Source organism: Dipodomys merriami, unplaced genomic scaffold (assembly GCF_024711535.1).
Source record: "Dipodomys merriami isolate MVZ:Mamm:240054 unplaced genomic scaffold, mDipMer1.0.p SCAF_5, whole genome shotgun sequence".
Lineage (NCBI taxonomy): Eukaryota > Metazoa > Chordata > Mammalia > Rodentia > Heteromyidae > Dipodomys > Dipodomys merriami.
The window spans coordinates 39,916,588-39,939,610 of record NW_027206068.1 but is presented as its reverse complement, the minus strand read 5'-3'; the positions used below and the strand labels follow the sequence as shown (position 1 = coordinate 39,939,610).

The following is a 23,023-nucleotide window of genomic DNA, read 5'->3' as shown; positions in this document are numbered from 1 at the left end:
ATAATAATGATAAGTAAACATTAGTTTATAAATCAATATACGTTGATTATGCCTCTAATTCCATATGCAATACTAAGTTCTAATATCATTAGTTCTAAAAAATGTATTTGACTATCTACAATTTAAATTTAGGATTACTTTGCCTCTTAATAAATGCATTGACTTTTACTGAGCCGGTAAGATAGTAGTACAGATTTAAGCTAAGAGCTGAGGTTATTCTAAAGGGCACCCCGTCATCCAGTAGAGATTTATTGGCAGGTCCATGCTTTGGGATACAGTGGAGGAAAAGACTCCGGTACTTCATAAGGATAAACAGCTAGGATAGCTAGTCTTGAATTATTTTGGTTACATTTCAAATGAGTATCCTAATTATGTTTGTCACCCTCAAATCCTTTTGGATAGAAGGCACAAGTACTCATTCTCTCATTCATTGTACTTATTCTGTGTCTGCTATGTCCACTGTATGCAGACACTATGAGTACAGCAGTACACCAAACACACAAGGATTTAAGTAGTCTCTGATAAATCATGCAAACCAGAGAACTAAAGAACCCCTCAACGAAGAAACCCATATTCCATATAAACTTCTATAAACAAGCATTCTATTCAATTCATTCATGTATGCAAACATGGGTTTGTGAGCAATAGAGCTCTTGGGGAGGTGTCCTATCTCCCCACACTGTGTCAGCGCTCTCCAAAACCTTTTTGTCTAGAGAAGTACACTCAATCAACTGGGCATATATTAAAGCCAAAAATGTAAGATTCACAAACAGGAACAAATTTGCAGCTCCCACAAAATGTAGAAAAGGTCTCCAAAGAGGAAAAAAAGAGAGTAGCAGGAGTGTATGTGTGTGTGTGTGTGTGTACATGTGTGTGACTGTGTGACTCTGTGTGTGTATATGTGTGCGACTGTGTGACTGTGTGACTCTGTGTGTGACTGTGTGACTCTGTGTGTGTATATGTGTGCAACTGTGTGACTGTGTGTGTGACTGTGTGACTCTGTGTATATGTGTGTGATTTTGTGACTCTGTGTGTGTGACTGTGTGACTCTGCGTGTGTGACTGTGTGACTGCGTGTGTATATGTGTGTGATTGTGTGACTCTGTGTGTGTGTGTGTGTGTGTGTGTGTGTGTGTGTGTGTGTGTGGTCCCCCCATTCCAGAGGATCTGCAAGCTGTGCAGGTCCAACCAACCAGGCATTGTCATCACTTCATCTTACCCTTGCACAATGAAGGCCAGAAAGGCTCAGTTGCCTGAGACTGTGATACAGGCCAGGGCTAGAGCCTGAACTAGGATCTGCTCTTTGTGTCCCATTAGCCACAAGGGCACACTCAATTCTCCCATTTGATATTTAGCAAACATTTCCTGTATCCTATGTGGTTTTCAAATATGAGCTCTCTTTAAACTCATAATAATGCTGTAGAGTAGGGGTGATTGGCTCTATTTTATATGTGGAGAAACTGCGGTATCAGACATCGAACACCAATACTGCTCACAAGTGGCAAAGCTGTCTGAACCTAACTGTGTGGATCTCTAACATTTCTTCATGTTGAGACACACGACATTTTACCCTGAAGCGAATCAAGCCAACACAAGCAGATTAAACTCCTTCAGCAGCCACAAAATGTGCACACTAATGATCTCCAGGTTTCCTCCTCCCAAGACTTGCTACCTGCTGTTTAGATGTCTCTCATTTTAGTTAAAGAGAACAAATCTTACACTCATAGAAAAGCCAAGACCAGTATCTTTCAAGTTCTAGTGATCCTGGATACAGTACCTAAACTTCCTGTGCCTCAGCTTCCCCACATCGCAGATGACATCCTCCCTTAGAGAGATCAAATCCTACCTTACATCCAACCTTACAGAATGCACAGAGGAAAGTGCATCTCAAGAGCTGACAATAACCAGCAAGCCTTTAGTACTGTCATCACAGCTAATACGAATATTCCTTAAGGCTGACCACCTTATACAATTATGTAAAAATATACCTGGGAGACATGGTATCTAGAAAGCAGTGTTGTTCCAGTTATGCTAAATAATTCTTTTGAGGCAACAGGTAAATGAGTGAACCACAGACATGTTGATGATCTTACCACTTCTGCTGCGTAATTCTGAGAATTTTTTTTCAGTGCAAGACTTGAACCCAGGGCTTTAGACACACTAGACAACCACTCTACCACTGAATTGTATCTCGAGCCCTTGTTAATTTTTGTTTGTTTTTCTTTGAGACAGAATCTCACTATGTAGCTTAGGCTAGTCTTGAAGTCACTATATAGTCCAGTCTGGCTTTGAACTCATGATTTTCCTACCTCTGGCTTCCAAATGCTGGTATTATAGGCATGTATCACCACATTAGGTAGTAACTCTTTGTGATTCTAGTGTACTAGTAGAAAGTGAAACTTGGTGTTCTAAGAGAGTATCAGTTCTTTTTCATGGTACAGATTATTAAATGAAATACCAGCTGATCTAGAGACATAGCATATGTATACACACACACACACACACACACACACACACACACACACACACACACACACACACACACACACACACACGCCCTGCAAACATTATCTCTTGTTAGCTACAGAAAGGGGACTTTTGTCAGTTCCAACAACCCACCAATTTCATTAGTAGTTCATTGACCTGTCTTGAATATTTGGGGAATAAAATATTACTTGCAAGCTGGGTGCCAGTGGCTCACGCCTGTAATCCTAACTACTCAGGAGGCTGAGATCTGAGGAATATGGTTCAAAGCCAACCCTGGCAGGAAAGTCTGTGAGAATTTTATCTCCAGTAAACTACTCAGAAATAGCTGGAAGTGGTGCTGTGGCTCAAGTGGTAGAGCCTTGAGCACAAAGAGACCAAGGGATAGTGCTCAGGCCCTGAGTTCAAGCCCCAGGACTTGCATCCTACATAATGGATAGTTAGGTTTTTCTTTCATCTCTACATTATTTTATAGACATGTATTTATTTGTCTTAAAGGAACCCTAGGATAACTGTCTAGTGAGTTTTTAAACAAACAACAGGACAATATGAGTTTGATTCACTTCTCTTAGCCAGGAATAGCTGGTAAGTCTAAAAGTGAGAAGATTTGGTAGGAGAGACTGAATTATTCAGCAAATGACCCTCCCTCTCCCCATGAGTGGGCTAGATACGTTTCTATGTTTCCCTGATAGCCTGGGTCTCCAGTGGAATGCCAGTTTTCTGTTGATCAATAGAGACTTGAAATGTGGCTATGGAATTGGGGCTGCTCTCTGGACTCCTCCCTTTCACCAGAAGCAGAGCATTCTTCCACAACTGCTACTCCAAGGAGAATGAGGAGCATGTAGGACATACCTGAGTCGGACTAACTTTTGGCTGGTTAACTGGAGATTCAGTCTTGTGGATTATTTTCTAAGGCTGACTTTGAATCTCCGGATTTTGGGAGCTAAGTAGCTTGGATTATAGATATCAACCACTCAGTGCCTGATTATCCCACATTTCTCTGGACTGACTATCAAGATTTCTGTCTGCTTTTTTCTTCTTTTTTACTAAATATAATTTTTATTGTATCGATACTGTACAGAGGGGTTACAGTTTCATGAATAAGGTAATGAGTACATTTCCTATTGAGCATTGTTACCTCCTCCTTTGTTTTTCCTCTACTATCCCTTCCCTCCCACCTCCACAACTCCACCCTCCCTCCCCTACCGGGGAGTTGTAAGGTTCATGTTCAACACAGTGTCTTGTATGTCTCATTGCTATAATGGGTCAAACCTGTATCCTTATTTCAGCATTTTGTTACTATCATATCAGTGGCCATATCCAGAGCCTTTCATATCAAAGGGTTTGATCTCTGTGTTCGTGTCTTTGCTACTGGTGTGACAATAATTTCCCTTGAGTCAAAGCTGGCCGTGATAGTCTCTCTCAACCCAGAGCTGTAGGCATGAAGGACAGATTAAATGGAGTTCACACGTGAAATGAAGCCTCTTTGCAGCTTGGCAACAGGTATGTGACCTCCATAGCCAGCATGTCTTTCTGAAAACACAAATCATCAACATCCTCTCCTCTCAAAATCCTCACACTCAATAAAATCCCAACTCCTCTTTGGAGCCCTCCTCTGTCTCTCCCTGCTTTCCCTCTGGTCACACTTCTCCATCCACACTTGAAACGTGTAATTTGTAATCTGTTCATTGGAACATGGGCTCCACAGGGAAAGCAGCTTGTTTCTTGGTTCACAGCTTTATGGTCAGCACCTTCAATGCACCTGGCACAGCGCTCAGTACGAATGGTGCTCCTCAGCCCTGAACAGACTCAGTACCAGCATCTGTTCTGCAGCCTGTGCCAGACAGGCCCTCCCAGTGTGACTGCCACCACTGCAAAGTAAGAACAATCAACTATTCCTGCCACCTTCCCAGGCTAGTCTCCCTCCTCCAGAAAGTTCACCTCGCGTACAAGTTCATTGGCTTTTCCACACCATGTGGAAAAGGACTGCCATTTGCTTTTGGGAGAAAGACAATCAAAGTTGATGCAAGTTCTGGCTGATAGATGGAGAGAGAGCGCCATGTCCTAAATCTGTATCAAGAAGACCCACAGGACTTCCAGTGGTAAAACTGAAGACAAGAAGCAGACACTGCATAATAATTCTTAAAGGGATAAGTCTACTTTATAGCCATCACATTGCCATATTTGTATACATGACCCATAATCAAACCTAGTTGCTACCAATCTCTTTTTAAAAAGGGCAAAAAGTTTCTCAAGGGAAAGTATGGAAACCAAGTAGGAAAGAAAATACCAAGAAGACGTATTATTAGTGGTAAAGATATTATTTTATAGCTATAAGCTAAGTCTTTAAAAAGTTAAAAACACTGGGCTGGGAAATTGGCTCACTGGTAGAGTGCTTGCCTTGCATGCATGAGGCCCTGGGTTCAATTCCTCTGCACCACATAAGCAGAAAAAAGCTGGAAGTGGTGCTGTGGCTCAAGTGGTAGGGCACTGAGGGACAGTGTCCAGGCCCAGAGTGCAGTGCCCACAACCCACAAAAAAAAAGGTTAAAAACATTTTGGAATCAATTATGTTGGCTGGCTCATTTTTTTTTACAATAAGGTTCAGTAAAAACAAACAAATAATAAACCAATAAGCATAACTTGTCTGACTTAATTTCCACCGAAGTGTATGGGCTGGATGCAGCAAACAATCTTTCTAGACTAGTAAGGAAGGAGATCTCTGCAGGGCACAGGAGCAGCTCCGTGGGTGTGATCTATGCTGTCTCTTTCCCCTCGTCTTTCTGCATGACGTGCCCCACCACTGCCATGGCTATTCTTTCATTATCCTAAAGACCCAGTGAGAATAAAGATGAAGGGTTCAAAGTCCTTGGGCACAAGAAGGACAGAAGCGGTGTTTCCTACACGGGATACTGCAGACTGCACACCCCATTTGAAGCCATCAACTTATTGGAAGAACAGATTGCCTGGCTTAGGAATCTATCCATAGAAGACAGTGAAAGGTGGGTTAAGGTCGCCACAGGAAGATCCAAGGACTTCCCAGGAAGCTGTAAGGCATTGCTGAGAAGATCCAACAGTGTTCCCTCCTAGCTCAGGCCTGCAGGAGAGGGACTCACCACAAGACAAGAAGGCACAATGAGGATGCAGGTGTCAGACTTGGGTGTGATTCTGGCTCTGCTCTATACTGTAGGGGTGGGGCCTGGTATTAAGCCACACATTCTCTCAGTCTGTCTCCTAGAGTCTTTCATTGTAAAATTGGGTAACAGTATCATGATGCTAATCCTGTACGTTCTCAGTGTTATTCTGAATATAAGATGAGATATATGTTGTTTTTGTAAGTAATATGATATAAAATGTAACATGTCACCACCATAGAATTGTATTTCTGAAATAATTTACATCCTTTGTTTGGAATTTAAAGTCTGGATATAATTGGATCTAAGGGAAAAGTTTTCACTTCATGACAATACTTCAGTGTAATAAAGTATAAATGTTGATTTCAAGGCCAGTATGTTTACAACCTCTGGTTTTTAAATCACCACCTCTACTTTGTCTCTGATAGAAAATGCTCTGTATTTACCTTTCTTCATCCTCTATAATATATTCTATCTTCATCAAAGTTTCTTCAAATAGCCCCTTGCATTAGATGAATAATCTTCAGAAAAAGTGTTGTGCATGGTGGTGACTGTTAATCACAGCTACTTGGGAGATCAGGAGGATCATGGTTCAAGACCATACCGGGGAAGGTAGCAAGAGCCCTTTCTGCATCTCAACAAATAAGCCAAGCATGATAGGCATAAAAAAAAAGTCATAAGCAGGAGGATCATGTTCTGAGGCCAGCTCTGGACAAAAGCATGTTACCATATCTGAAAAAAAAATAATCAAAGCAAAAGGGGCTGGGGTATGAATCAAGTGGTGGAGCAAGGCCCTAGATTCTGTAGTCCTAGAGTTCAATCCCTAGTACTGCTCAAAAAAAAAATAAATGAAAAAAGAATAATATAACATTAGAAGTGTTCTGTTACCATGCTTGATTTTGAAAAATAGAATTATTTTATTCTAATTTTAATATGCTTTTATACATTTTATTTTCCTTCCTTGAACTTTACAGTGTTTTCCCGCGTGAACTCTTGAATAATAATCTGTCGTTTAATCACTGCTGAGTGGCCCTTTTGTTGGATATATTTAAGAGCTGGATGAAAATATCATACATGGAGTTCTCATGTATTTTGATAAGAAACTATTTTATATAAAGTGATTTGAGGGTTTTGTGTACAAATTTACCAAATAGAGAGGGGGGAGCTCTCTATTTCTGAGACATTAAAAAAAAAAAACAATGGCCAATAAGCTGTTTTGCAAAAGGAAGTCAATGATCCTCATCACATAAAAAAAAATATTCTAAGATGTATATAATGAACAGAACTAGGAAAAAAAATCCCTGACCCCCCAGCTCTGGCAGTGAGGGGAAAGAAACTGAAAACAGTAGAGTTCAGAGAAGACACAGAACCACTGAGCCATTATTTTAAGAGAAATTCAACTGGATGTGATAGAAAAGCAGCAGCTTCCAACTTTAGATTCCTCATTCTATGAAGCACATACGCATTCCTCTATACCTATGTGTATGTACACATATATACATACATACATAGGTAGTAGCTGTACACATTCATACGTGTGTGTAATACAAGGTGGCTTTTCATGGTTACCTGTTTACTTTGAGAACCGACCTTCAGATCATCATAAATGTTAAGTTCAGAAGAAAATATATACAAGCCCTCTTACTATTTCAATTATTATTTTTGAATGTCTCCTCATACTTAGGGGGACCCTCTAGTTCTGAGCTGTTTTAGAGGAGCTGAAAAAGTCAAGTCATTTTTATTCATGGCCTATTGCCTCATCTTTCCCTTGAACTTTTAAACTACTTTAAAAGCTACTTGAACAGTAGCTTCCTTGAACAGCCCCTGCTTCTGCCTGGGCCTGAAATTCTCAGCACAACAGCCAGAGTGCTGCAAGCAACGCATGACCCAGATCGTGTGCTTCCTGGTTCACGATCTTTCAGGACTTTCGAACACATCCAGAATGCATGGAGAAAGGCTCACAGCTTCCTCAGCGTCCTTGGTGGCCTGTTTCAGCCGCAGTAGCCTGTGACTTCATTTTCAACTATCTTTTTCATATTAACTTGGGGCATTTGTATGTGCTGTTCTCTGTCTGATAAGTTCCTCCCTTAGGCATTTCCATAGTTCTTGCCTTCATATACTTAAGGCAAATATTAGCTTTATAGGAAGTCCTTCCTTGACCCTCCTACTTAAAATTCTAAGTCAGTTCCTCCCCTGGAAATTACTGAATATGTTTCTTGTTCTAGGATTATTCATAGTTTTCTCTAACACCAAATTCACTATACAGTTTACTTTCTGTGTGAATCTCCTGATTGAGGTATTTAATGTTTTGTTCAATGTAATATCCTAGACATACAGCTGATACTCAGTAAATATTGTTGAAACAATGAATTTTATTTATTCTACAGAATTAATGATAAAAAAGTAACTTTAAAAAACTGATATACAATGACGTTAGAATATCTTTAAAGCCATCTAGATTTACTATGACCTAGAATATCACCACAAAGTAAACTGTTTGAAAACCCAAACTGGTTTCTTTGACATAGATATACAGTAATGAATGGTATGTGTACCCTTAACAGGAACTGGTCTTTAAATAGCATGCCTGCCTTACCCTAAAAACACCTTGAGATTTTTCTGAAGGTAAAATGTATGCAGCTAAGCAGTATTCAGCTAGGCAAGACAAGGAAGACACAAGTGAAGATTTTGTTCAATGTTGCTTCAAAACTAGAAAAGGGAAGTGTAATTCTAGAGAAGCAAAAGTTTTTCAGGAGTAAAGGGAAAATTTCCCTAAAAGATAAAGAACTCTAAAACTGCTCAGAAAATGATGCATAATTCCCAATTGTAACTTTGCCAAAAAATATAAACAGTGGATAAACAAGGAAAAGTGAATGGCCCTGAAACACATGAAAAGATGCTCAGCCTCTATGTTAAAAAGGAGCATGCAGGAAGTGGTGCTATGACTCAGAGTGGTAGAGCGCTATCCTTAAGCAAAAAGAGCTGAGGGACAGTGCCCAGGCCCTGAGCTCAAGCTCCCTGACTGACCAAAAAAAAGAAGAAGAAAGAAAGAAAAGTAGAAAGAGGAGCCTGAAAACTTAAGTAAGATGCCCATGCTGTTGACTGGCTGACTGTAGCCACACACTGCATAGAGAAGGTGCTATGGAGAAGCATTCTAGGGATACTATTTATTTGAACAATTTGACAGAAGCATTAAAGGTTGTAATTGTTTACACTTGATCCTTTGATTTATTCTTCAGATGGACATGCACATCTTCAATATGTGTGCATGTTACATATGATTATTTAACACTTATAATAACAAAACACTGAAAAGAGCTTAAATATCACAAATTAGGGTGACATCCAAAAATCAGCTAAATCTGGCAAAGAGATCAGTGTTGTTTGTGAGAAGGCTAGAATCCTGTGGGCAATTCAGAAGACTTGACTGTGTGCTTGAAGTATGAATGACACCAGTGGAAAACCCTGGATGAATATTTTATCCTATGTCTAAAGACACAAGATTATGAGCATTGACCTTTTGCATTAATTCTTTCTGTATGACCGAGTCCCTGAATGTAGTTATCTTAGTGAAGAAATTCTTGGATCCCTTACTGAAGCTGCTTAAGTGCTTCCTGATTTTGTTTGTCATCTACCCTTTGGAATGTGCCTTTTTGTCTATTTTCCTGCAACTCCTTTGTTTTCTCTGGGCTAATATGAACAAATAAAGCAAAGGTTGGTTAAACTCATTCACTGCCTCGTCACTGGAATATTAATTATTTAATAAACAATATTCTGAGATATCACTGCATGGACATCTGCCCCCTTTTCCAGAACCCTGCCTCCACTCCCCCCATCCAGGCCCTAAATGTGATGTCCCTCTCACTCCTTCAAGAGAGACATCACATTGCCCTTCCCTCCCCATGCAGAGAACCTGGAAGAAACACAAAATTGTATTTACCATAGAAAACTATACTAATAGCTGCTTACATTTGCATCAAGAAAAGAAACTTAAGAAATGGGTACATGTGGAGCCTTGGGTGGAGGCAGTAGTTGTGGGGAATTGGGAGTGGGGGAGAAGGCTTGGGCTATGCTCCTTTTACATGCTGTCTGCCTTTGCAAATTAGCTAGTGACCTATTAAAAACTATTAGTATGTCTTCAAAGGTCAATTTCTTTCCTCTCAGCACCTCTATGGCATTCTTTGGCGGGGGACAGAATAAGGAAGTGGGAGATGGGGTGGGACAGGTAAGCTCTGCACTGAAACTCTCTTCCTTTGGGCTTTCCTTCCCCAGGGGCCTGAGGTCTGGGAGGTCCCATAGTGGGACTCCCCTGTGGGTCTGTGGCTAAGTCCAGGTCCTCCAAGATATGCTTCTGTTGCCTCAGTACATAGAACGGTCTTGTTTGGCCTCCTCAAGGCAATTCAGGAATTCCTAACCACACTGATTCTCATCTGTAAGCACAAACTTTGCGCTTACATATCTTAATTGTTCATGGGCACCAGGGCCTCTCACCATCCAAGCATCTGTTGCTCCCCTCCCTCTGTCCACCATGGGTGCTGTATCTGGTACAGCACTTAGACCACATAGCCACACAAATCACAGAAATGTGTGCTTTAAACAGTTAAGGGAACCTTACTGCATTGTTGGTAGGAACTTGTTCAACCACTTTGGAAAGCAGTATGGAGGTTCCTCAAAAGACTCCACATAGAGCTCCCCTATGACCCAGAAATCCACTTTTGGGCATTTACCCAAATGATCACAAACAAGACCATACTAAAGCTACCAGTACAACTATGTTTATTGCAGCATGATTTACCATAGCTAAGATATGGAACCAACCCAGATGCCCCTCAGTAGATGAATGGATCAAGAAAATGTGGGATATATACACAATGGAATTCCATGCCTCCATCAGAAAGAATGACATAGCCCCATTTGTTAGGAAATGGAAAGACTTGGAAAAAATTATATTAAGTGAAGTAAGCCAGGCCCAAAGAAACACAGGTCCCATGGTTTCTCTTATTTGCAATAATTAGTATATGTCTGAGTCAAGCAGAAAAGGTCAGATAAGTTGACGTTAGGGGAATGAACCCCAAGATAAGTATTCAAATGTTTTTTTGTTTTTTTCCTTTCATGCAATTGTTTCTATCATATTTATAAGATGATTTCTATGTTATTTTGTATGTCCCTCCCCCATAGTACAACCCCTGCTTTCACTGTATTTGAGGTTGATATAATTTGTGGAGGGGAAGGAAAAATACAAATCATTTAAATAGGGATACAGGTGGACCCATTGCAACAATGAGATGTACAAGTCGTTATGTCGAAAAATGAACTTAACTTTGGTGGGGGGTGGGGGGAGGGTCGGGTGGGGGGAGGGAAGGAGTATGGGAAGGGATGGGAAGGGGAAACAATGAGGAGGCAACAATGCTAGATAAGAAATGTACTGGTTATCTTGCCCATGTAATTGTAACTCCTCTGTACGGTATTCTCACAATAAAAAAAGAAAAAATATAATCAGGGCAACAACTATCCTTTTTTTTTTTTGCCAGTCATGGGGTTTACACTCAAGGCCAGGGTGCTGTCCTTGAGCCTCTTTGTGCTAAAGTCTAGTGCTCACCCACTTTATCCACAGTGCCACTTACAGCTTTTTCTGAGTAGTTTATTGGAGATAAGAGTCTCATGGACTTTTCACTCTGGGCTGGCTTTGAACCACGATCCTCAGATCTCAGCCTCCTGAGTAGTTAGAATTACAGGTGTAATTACAGGTGCCACCGGCACCCAGCAACAACTATCTTTTGAACACTAATTATGTGCTATGTACGTTCCTGGTCTCATGAAACTCATAATCTATTGGCTAATTTGCACATCATAGCACTTTCCAGAACATATTTAATTAATGTTTGTGTATGTTGTTAATGAAGATCAAATTACTCAGTGTTTTCTAATCAGATACTTGGTGGAACAAATGATTGCCTTAATTGCTCCTTTCTGCACCTATAATCTTATTAATGTAAATTTTTTTCAAGTTCTCCTGTGCTAGGGATGGAACCCAGAGCCTCATGTATGCCAGGCAAGCACTCTGCCCCTGTGCTACACCCCAACCTTCCAAGTTCTTTTGTTTTATGTTTAAAACTAAAAATTTTATAATTTAGCATGGCAAGCTAACCTCCTTTAACAGCCCATCACTGTAACATTTATAAAGAGCTGCGTTCTTGACTTAAGGCTCCACTGGGAACAAGTAAATTTGTTAGAGGATACTTCTTCTTCTTTTTTTTTTTAATCCATCTTAAATTGTTAAGCTGCTAAGAGTCTTTCAGAACACACAAGTCTTTTAGAATTTTCAGTACAAAGTACAAAGAGTCTTTGGGGCTGCTAAAGAGAGAAAAAAAGAATTTTCAGCGAACAGTACACTTTCAGAAGAAAAATGAGGAGTAAAAATAGTTTCCCAACTCAGTCATTCTTTGAAATGGATAATTTATTCCTGATTATCCCCACCAGAGAAGAAGAGGAGAGAAATAGCATACATGGCTCCCCTAACAGATATCATTCATAGCTCAATAATCATAATGATTATTGGATCTTCCATAAAATCCTTTCAGTAATTTTATGGTGCATCTGCATTTTATTAATTGATTTGTAACTTAGGAACGAAAAACAACAACAGAATTATTTTATAATAATTGAATTTACTGACATTTCCAGTTCCAAATCTTTCTTCCCTCCTATAAAAATTAAGCAGTCCAGTTGAGATTTTCCTGTAATCATGAAAACTGAAAGTTTCGTGACTGCCATCTACTGGTGAAAGAAAGTGTGAATATATTTAAAGTTTTTTGTTTTCTCTGAGCTGCCCAAATTTAGGGGCTTCTATATTTTTCATTAAAATGCAATGCGGGCTGTCTAATAGGAAATTAAGAACATTTTAGATGTTTAAACTGGTCATGTACTATGAGTTTTACAGGAAGAAATCAAGATGTGATGTTCCTTTTGGCAATTTAATACTATCCTAGTATTATTAAAAGAAGTCACATGGATGAGTTATAGTGCTTCAAATTAAATTTCACTGTTATAGATGTGGACGGTTCACACTGATAAGTAAGTTAACAGTTACTGCAAGAGATTTAGTCAAATCAAATAAAGTTCATACTGTAAAAATAGTCTCCCCAGGGGAATGCTATTATTTTTATTTTTGCAGATAGAGAATTATGACAAAAAGTTCAATATCATCAGCACATAAATATACATGAGAAAAAGAAGAATTTTTCAAGGCAGCCTATTACTTGAAAGTGAATATTTACATATTCACCTTCGCATGTAGGAAGCACATAGCAATTGTAACTAATGAAGCATACCTGGCTTAAAATGTGGTAAAGAATGAACTCCAGGCCACGTATCTTCATTTGGTGTTCCAAGAACCTAGAGCAGGAAACAGACTTATTACTTTGAAAGCACTCAAAATTCTCAAGTGTAGAAAACATACACTGATATGTTATGAAACTCTGAATTTCTTTTTTTTCCATTATCGTGTGCCAGAGTTTTTATTTTAATGAAAACAAATCCCAGCTAAAGAACCACCCAAGTTGAATCTCTGTGTTCTAACAAACACAGCCAAATGTGACAAGTTAAAGCTCCTATTATTTTTTTTTATTATCAAGCCTAAACGTAATAAATAAGCTAAGTAATCAAGTGGCAGGTAGGTCTTCTTCATGGACATGAACAAAGGACATCTGATTCCAATCATGATGCTTTGTCCTTCACACCAGTAACACATGTCATTATTTATAGTCCTAAGACTGCCAATCTCTTCCCCCACATCCTCTTAACACCGCATTATTTCCAATTAGTAACAGCTATAGCTAAGAATGCTTAAGTTCATTACCATTAAAACTCTTAATTAGGTTATTTATCATTTCTTTTTGCTCAAATGCCATTCTTCCCAGTTTCACCTTTTTCTATTCCTACTTCCACCTTCTTTTGCCATCTACATTTATATCACCACAATGTTTGATCCATTGAAAGGATTTCAAGGGCAATTCCAGCTGATATAAATCTGGGAACATTGTCTTTACTGCCCCAACCTATTGCTCAATGACCAGTGACAGAATAGCAGTGTTAAAAGGTTAAGAGACCAGATTGTAAATGTATCCTTGGGTGTGCATCCTTGTTCTCCTCCTTTCTACCCATGTAGCCTTGGGCAAGCAAGAACCTTGCTGAGGGTGATAAAAGTGCGTGCCTCATCTGCATGCAGACCAGTACCTGCCACATAGCAACTGCTATGTTAGTATTAGATGTTATTCAAAGTACCCACAGAGAACTGGGCCAGGTCAGGAAGACAGATCCAAGTGGGAGAATGCATAGCACCCATTTTTTTCTCCAGATGCTTCCTGGTCAAGGAAGTCAGATGCTGTCATTCAAACATTGACAAACATGGATAGTCCAGTGGCTTAAAAATGGCAAGCGATCAAGCTGGAGAAAGGGAAAGGGGGAGGAACAAGGGCAGGCTTTATGGGAGAAAGGGAGGCATACTCTATCTCTGGGGATTGGCAGATACGCTAGGCAAGGAAACAGCGCAGGTTTCTTATTCTTTGTGCATGGTGGGGCAGAAGTGTGATGTCAAGGGGGACACAGAGTGAGTGCTTAACTCACTGCTTCCTGCTCCTCCCCTCCAGTGGGTCAGGGCCAAATTCTGCATTGATGTTTCCCTTGGAACCCGTAGTCAGCATGAAAGAGAGTGCTATTCTTCTTTGAATTCATAATTGGTAAATTTTATGAGCATCAATTAATATTAGCATTAACAGGTAGATGTATACAAATAAGATCACAAAACTGATGGGCTGGGTGGGGAGGGGTCAGTAGGCAGACAAGAGGGACAGAAGAGTGGACAAAGGTATTGTCTGTGACAAACACAATTATGATAACAATGTCTCTGCAAAAAGGCATTTTTGTCTTTATTTTCAATAACTTGTGACTTTCTTTCCAGAAATCAAGTTTGCAGGCCATGTAGCTTCTCCAGCTCTGTTCCTTTTAGATTTCAGGCTGGCTGAATTTTGCATGAAGGACAAAGGCGTTCAACTAACAGGGAGAAATGAAAATCACAATTTGAACAATGAAAATCACAATTTGAACACAGCCAGAGCATTGCATAAGAAACAGAGAGACTCTCAGAAGGTTTCATAAACAAACAATCCAGCCAGAACTTGAACTCTGTTCTCTTGCTTTAAGTAAAAGTGTAATTGTTACCACATCCTTGTTTCTACAATGCCAGTGGTAACTAAACTTCTTCCTAGACATAGACATTATCCTCGTTCATGTATAGTGTCAAGGTGATTATCAATTATTATGGCTGGCTCACAAAATTTACCAGGAAGGAGAAAACAAAGCTTCAAGCTCTGAGTCCTGGGTAGATGGCAACATCAAGCTTACATTATTTCACTGCTTTTATTTTTACTTTGCTTTCTATGTATAGCAACTTACAGATGGTTTCTGCTTTCCGTCATGAGGTACAAAACAAATAAAGTCACTCAAAAAGGACTAAAGAAAAACATTGGCAAAAAGCATGCTATGTGCTATAGCAAACATCTTAGAAGTATAAAGAGCCAATCCAGGAGCCATAGTGCTTCAGGAAGAGAGAGGAGATTCAATAATAAACATCATCAAATAGATGATGCCCAAGAGGGCATCTTTTGGAAGCTGTTCTGGAAGAGGAGAAGGGCAGGGAAGGGGCAGGATTTGTGGCTTTATCCTCCAAAATCAATGGTAAAAACTAGATTGTTGAGGACTTCCTGTGACTACTTCAGAACCAGTCAGGATGGTAAGCCAGAGCCAAGGGCTATGAAAACAAGATAGGATTTCCTAGAACATTCTTAATTATTTTCTTTAGGTATATATACATAGATATATAATGCATTTATATGTATTATATATTTATATATGTTTACATATATAAATCTAAAGATAATGTATAGATGCCATCATCTCCAACCATACTGATGTCATAATTTTTTATTGTAACTTTCACATATAGTCTTGATCATCCATCATCCCCTTCTCCTGGCAGCCTCAGTAATCTTCTAAGCCCAGTAAACTCCCAACCAGTCTACTCACTTCCATTCTTGTCCTTTCAAAAATAACATTTCAGAGTGGCTTTCTTCCAAAATAGACTTTATCTAGTATGACTGTGAATAAAACCCTCCAGTGGGTCCATGGCTTCTAATTGTTCCTACATCCCCTCCCCCTGACCCGGTGGCACTGCCTGGCTTGGGTCTGCCGACTTCTTCCCTCATTTAGAATTACTTCTTTCTTTTCCCTGGATGCTCTGTTCATACGATCTCCAGAGCCTTGAATCTGTCCTGCACTCTCTTCGCCCTGAGCCTTTACACACACAGTTCTCCAGCCTGGACATCTGGGCTCTCTCCACCTAATTAGCTGCTAATTAATTTTTCAGCATGGAGTTGAAACGCCACTTTCTCAGGTCAAGCCCCCATGATCCCGCACACTAGGGGAGAAGCTCTACAACGTGCAGTTATGTGCACCGGGGCTTCTTCACGCTAACTGTCACAGCTCAATTTTTACATTTATTTCTGTGAGAACAAACATTGCACAAATGCTTGTTTGTTTCAGTGAACTCAGTGGGCTTTCATTGTTTGCTTTTGTTTACTTTCTTCAAACCTTGTGTATCAAAAAATGTGGCATAAAGTAGATAGATATTTAAATATCTGTGGAATGAACTATATAAACTGTAAAGGTCCTTCTGGAGGATGGACAGACAAATAAAAGCAGGTGTGAAAGACTTCACTTAATGAAAGTCATGCTTCATCTTTTGAAGAGTAGAGGTGAGGCCTCTAATGCCCCAGCCTGCTTTCCCTTCCACTTCACTGTGCTTCTCTGTAAAAAAGCAAGAACACATTCACATTTCCTGGGAGCCAGGCAGGCAGCCACCGAGGGAAAGGACTCGGGTCTGAGGAGTACTGGCTGGATGAGTGTGCGCCAAGCCCTGTCCACAGAGGGCGGTGGCCACACGGAGCAGATGAACCAGACCTAACAAAGCTGCAACCATCATCCGTACCTAACACAGGGGATGCTGGCAGCAATAAACATAAAAGTCCAAAGCTTAGGTTCTATTTCATTGCTTGAGATGTGAAGATCAGATAGACAGCGAGTTGAATAAGGAGACTTGTAGTTTTCAGTTGAAAATACATTCCAGGAGATCGTCAAGGGGAAATCAAAGGAGATTGGGGTAGACTGATGCTAACATTTGGCTTTCTAAATCTCTGTCCTGATTTTCACACTTTTCCTCTGAGAAGGGGCCAATGACTTCCTTCTAACCAATATAACAGAGGCATCTTGTGTGACTGTACTGCATGCAATGCAGACTCCCACTGTGCTGGAAGACTCAGGCCCTTGCTGGCCCTGGGGAAGCAGCAGCCATGCTGGGAAGGCTGTAAGGCATGGAGCCGTGGGTGACCTCAACCAAGGCCCAGCCAGCACACAGACACATTCACAGCACATTTTCAACAACTACATGAACTTGAAAACAGATCTTTAGCCAGTGGATCTTAAGCTCACATGAGATACAGTTGATTCTTAGGTGATGACTGCCTTGTAATGCCATGAAGCAGAACCACCAGTCCCATGTGTAGGGAACATATAAGGTTCATGAAACCATTTGGTACATGACAAAACAGACATAGATGCTTCCCCTAGGCTTCTTGTCAGCTGTCTGTGGCCATCTGCCTATATTAATAATTTTGTGTATGAAAGTGATGTTATACATATCTAAATGGCCTCTAGTCTCGGGCCAAACCTAGAGACTCCCTATGCTCAGAAACTGTTGGGCACTAAACATTTAGGCTTTTGGTGATATTGCTACACAGCAATAAACAGCAAATACAGGTCAAATCACTGAGTAATACCATATACTAGCAGAGTACACCTGCATTGTTGTGCCATTAGTAGGTACCACATGTTAGGGGGGACAAAAGTAATTAGGGCAGTCTGGTAGGGAAGGCACTCAGAAAGGCCAGGGTGTGGTAGGCCCAGGCCAGACATTTCCAGGCTGACTGGAAATGTTCACACTTGTTGAGAAAAGAATATTTTGGGATATCACTTACCATAGACATCCACTAGAGGAGGCTAACTTAACATAGTACTGAGTTAGAGAAAAGCAAGGGGCAATTAGTTAAGATACTAGTGTACCACAGACAAAGGCATTTTAGTGGTAAGAGCCCAACAAAATGGGACCAGCCTGTTAATGAAATTTAAGTAGAGTTAAGGGTAGATTGCACTGTATTGTTCATTGAGAGAGAATATGGAACAATTTTATCCCCCAGAAACTCAATAGTGAAATGCATATGCAACTATAACTCTGATATAATTATATGACATATAGTTTGGGAGACATAAGGTCATACACAAATGTCCACTTTTGTTTTTATTTGTTGTATATTCAACTTAAGATGACGGCAGCCAGATGTGAGTTGGTAGAAGATGAATGATTAATTAAAGGGAGGTGGAGAAGGTAGATATGAAAGATTTCCTTCCTTGGTTTCTCATCCACAGTAAAAGTAATGCTAATTACTTTGTAGAAAACCAGCACAAATCATATGGATAATATTATTGTATTTTTGGTAAGTGACACGAGCAAGATGTTAGTTTGCATACATATATTTAAGTCTTTGTGTGCTAGAAATACTCACATTTGGCAATGATATGCTGGTTAGATGTGGGGGGGAAAAACTTAAAATGCCATAATTGTACATTGTGCTGTGCAGAGCAGCAGAACCCATGAAGTTCTGTAGACCAGTGAGTGCTACCTAGGAAAGGCCAGCAGAGGGAGCCACAAGACTGAAGAAAAGAAAGCCACTAGGGTTTCTCACAGACGAATAATTTAATTTGCTGCTACACTGAAGGTGCCGGACTGAGCACCTTTTCAAAAGATCCAAGGTTTAGGTGAGAAGCAATCCAAAGGACAGCGTTCAGAACTTAAATGTGAATTCAATTTACTTGCTACAATGATGAATGTCTGATTTAATGGTGCTGGTTGCACTTGGAAATCATTTAGGGTCATTAAAAATAATCATTGCAAATAATAATAATGATAATAATAATGACAATAAGAAGAAGAGGAGGAAGAGGAGGAGGAGGAGGGGGGAGGGGGAAGGAGAAGAGGAGGAGGAGATGAGGAGAAGGAGGAGGAAGAAGAGAAGAGGAGGAAGAGGAAGAGGAAGAGGAGCAAGCAAATGATTGAGATCACCCTGCATATTCTTTTTTTTTTTTTCCTGTTTATGTGATACTGAAGAATTGAACTCAGGGCTTCATGCATGCTAGATAAGCACTCTACCACACTAAGGTACATTCCCAGCCGCAGATTCTCTTTCAACTGGCTCAAGGAGCAGTTGGGAAAATGTGGACTTTTCTAAACTCCCAGGAGATTCTGTCTGCCAGGGTCTGTATCCCAGATGATTCTGCTAGCCTCGTTTAACTAGCAATCTCTAGAAGATGCTCTATTAAGAAGGTTTATAGATTGGCTTTTTAAGTTTCTTCCTTAGATCCAGAGGACCATAAAGGATTTGCAGTAAATAACAAAATAAGCAGTTGACCATTTGAGCGATTAGGGGGAAACAAAAAAGTAACTTTGGGATTCATTCTAGAAAATGCTCTAAGTTTGGAGAATTCTACAGTAAGAACAGCTCATTCTAAAGTGCTTTCCCTCGTTTCAGTTGCCATTTTTTTCCTTTTCTCCTGTAGTTCCTATTCCCTGGCTGTCTAAAGCCTGACTCCTTCATCGATTTCACTCACATCTCAACAACTTCCCTTTTCAGGCTGAGTGAAGTTATTGTGACAGGGCCTCAACTGTCAGTCCCCAACTGTGCGCTGTGAGAGTCGAGGTAATGAAATGTACTTGTGCTCCGAGCCGCCTGAGGGTGGAGGCTGCCTAGGGCTGGAGAGATGCTGCCAAGCAAGCCCTGAACCACACTCATTCAGTGCCTGCCAAAGGGAAATACAGGCTAGGGAGAGGGGCTTGTAGGTAGAAGACTGGTTGCTAGTGCTCCTACTGAAAGCCTGGTCCTTCAAGTAGCAGTATCACGCTCAAGCTCTGCCAGCTTCAGAGCTGAATCAGGAGCTTCAGCACAATGAAGTGTAAGAAATACTAGCAATACCATAATACTAGCTAATCACAAGGCTGAGATCTTGGGATTGTGATTGATTCAAAGCCAGGCAGTGCAGGAAAGTCTATGTGATTTTTATCTCTAACTAAGCACTAAAAAAACTGGAAGTAGAGCTGCAGCTCAAATAGTAGAATGTCATCCTTGGGTGAAAAAGCTGACAGAACCCAGGCCCTGATTTCAAGTCCCAGTACCAGCACACATACTGAATACCCATTCTAATGGGGCTTTTCAACCTAAAAAAAGCACAAATAGTGAAGAAGTCATAGCCACAGATCCACTTCCATCTAGAGGACTTCTGTAAGGTTATCCATGAAAAACAGGACCTAGAGGAAGAGTTAGGGGCTAGCTCCAGTTCATCAGTATGGGTGCCTTTAGATCAGGACATACCACTAATCTGCAGAGAGCTGGCTCTGTGTTCTGCAAATTAGGGCTAGTAACACATCCTTCTACTCTGACATTCTCAAAGCCTGTTGTTAGAGTGAGAGGCTTCAAGTAGCTTGTGGAGACTGGTAGGACAAAACTACTAAAACCTCGTTTACCTGCTGATGTCTTTAAAGCCAATTAAAATGTTGACACACATATGTCATATATGACACACATGATGCATGAGATGTGTGACATGTATGATACGTCATATATCACCTATAAACATGCCCAAACTGGCCAGTATCTTCTTTGTTTAGAATAAAAGCAGTTTTCTTATTGCTCTTCATGTGCTGATTTTTCAGCTGATGCAAAAAAATGCATCATTAATCTTTTCCCTCAAAAACGTATTTTAACTTGAATATTGATTTCAATTATATTACTAAGTATGTCAACATTATCAAATGGTTCATGTAAGGTTTGCCTTGGGAAGGTGAGGCAGGCTCCTCCTTCCTCTTGGCTATGTCTCTGCCCAGTACCTGTGTCACCCAAGTACCTGGCATGCCTGGAGGTCACATCCTGGGCTGCCTCTTCCCACCCCCCTCCCCCACCAGTCACACTTCCTATGGGACCAGGGGAGGGTCACAGGCCCTGAGGTCACATCCATATCTAGTGTGGCCAAACCCTCCCTCATCTGGCCCCACTTTCTCCCCTCCCCTTCCCCACTTGAACCCAGGTCGGACCTCAGCTAGCCCTTTTCCACCATGCACAGTGAGGGCAGTAGTTCATAAACAAACTTCTTTTCCTGCCTGAATACCACTTGGTGTTCTCTTCATCCGCTACCTAATGAAACCTACTTATTTAACACACCTTACAGTTCACAGGATTTGAAAATTTCACAACACTATAAAACATCATCATACTCAAGTCTGTTTCAAACCCCTTTCAATGTGCATGTATTAGTTTCTTATGCTGTCACAGCAACACAAACCTGGCGGCTGCAAACAAGAGGACTTCATTCTCCCAGTTGTACAGCCAGAAGTCGCATATTAATTACAATGGGCTAAAACCAAGATGTCAGCAGGGCCTTGCTCCTTCTTGAAGGGATAAACAATTTCTCACTCCTAGCTTCTGGTGTTACTGGTGTTCTCTGGTATACAATCCTATCAGTTTAGTTTTTTGGCTTTGATTTCACAGTTACTTTTCTTTTGTGTCAAATCTCCATCTGATTCTTAATAAGGTCACAGATGATGAAGCGTATGGCCTACCTGGAGGGGGATAATCTGCCCAACTTTAACTCCATTTGCCAAGATCCATTTTTTTTCTGAATAAAGTTAAGGTTCTAGGTGTTAAAGGCTCAACTGATATGTAGGCCTCTACTATTTTATTACAGACCAAAATCACCACTTACAAGATCTTACCTAAAGGTAATACAGAAGATGTATGCTTTTAAAAGGCTGTGGAAATGTGTACTGCAGCAATGACTGCACATAGCTGCTTTACTATTTGCAACTTTTATGGCAGGATTTCATGAGCTATACATCAACCCAATGAAACTGAACAATAAAGATGAGTACAAGATGGGGACCTGCTATGTCCCCTAGAGAGGAACAAAATCAGGACACAATTTGGATGTATAATCCTTTCTCTGTGTCCCACCCACCTTGGCAATTAGAGGTGTCTGGTGACACATTATTATTACTAATTTTATTATTTATTATTACTACTTTACTTCATTTCAGATAACTTGTAAAGCAGATTATATATTTAACACCTGCAAAGATTGACAAGCTGAAGCTGAGTAGTCAGCCATCCCATCCCCTGATACATGACTCCTTTGCCCTCCTTTCTTCCCCTCCACAGGTGCTGCTGACCTCCTGGACACCCTTGGTTTCAAAAGTCAAGGAATGCCATTCCTGTATGGCTACTTCCTATAAAAACCAACTTTATGATTCATTTTGACTTGACTCTAGCCAGTGTAATAGGGATGTCTATCCTTAAACCATGGAGAAAAAAATGTGTATTCATTTTTTCCTTTGATAAACAGAATTTTATTTCAGTCAACTTAATAAGCACCCATGAGCCATCATCCCAGAGAAGAGCTATAGATTGCCTGAGGTAGACTGAAGCAAGCTCTGGAAGTTACCCTCATTTCTTTCTTCTTTTTTTTTTTTTTGCTTTTCCTTTTTATGTAACTCTGTTGTTCTTACAGATTATATAACACTTTGTCTTATTTAAAAAATTATATGCAGGATACAATGTTGTAGCTAATCCCTGGGGATATTTTTTTCACTTTACACTATCTTGCTAAGATTCATCTAGACTTCCGTGCAATGGAATACTGCAATGGAAGACGGATATTTTTGTTTATAGGTTTCAGCACATGTTACAGGGGGAAAAGATGCCATGCAAGAATGGCAGGTTGAAGGCTCAGCAAGGATATTATTGCCTGTCAGTCCATCATATCAAAACACAAAAATGAAAAACAGATACCCAAAATGGACTTGTGCTCCAATAGTGGAGAGCAGTATGTGACACACACTACATTTCCCTAAGGCGCCAATTCTCTTCAACAGCACAGAAGGCTGTTGAACTCATAGTAAATAAAGAAGAACAGTTGAGATAACCTAGTCTAGTCAGCGGCATTTGTGAGTAGAACAGGCACAATAAAAATGCATCCACCAAAGACATCACAAGAACTCCATGGTTACAGCCCAGGAGGTGGGACAGAGCTTTGTCTCTCTTTCCCAAGTTTTAACCTGGGGCAGCAACCAAACAGGAGGAGGCACACACCATCTGGAGGCTTATAAGCTAAAAGAGACGGTGGGATGAGGGCTGAGACCAAGAACAGAAAGGGAACTACATACAACAAGAGAGGAGACCAGAACTGTACTGGA

At 40.4% G+C, this 23,023-nt stretch overlaps 1 protein-coding gene across 6 annotated transcripts in view; it reads right to left on the bottom strand.

Annotated features, from left to right (window-relative positions):
* Cdk14 (cyclin dependent kinase 14) overlaps positions 1 to 23,023 on the bottom strand; it is a 558,419-nt gene that overhangs the window by 129,927 nt on the left and 405,469 nt on the right. For all 6 annotated transcript variants that reach the window (XM_069996437.1, XM_069996440.1, XM_069996441.1 and 3 more), the window contains one exon: positions 12,948 to 13,011. In XM_069996437.1, the coding sequence (XP_069852538.1) occupies positions 12,948 to 13,011 (64 nt within the window). The remainder of the gene's footprint in view (positions 1 to 12,947; positions 13,012 to 23,023) is intronic.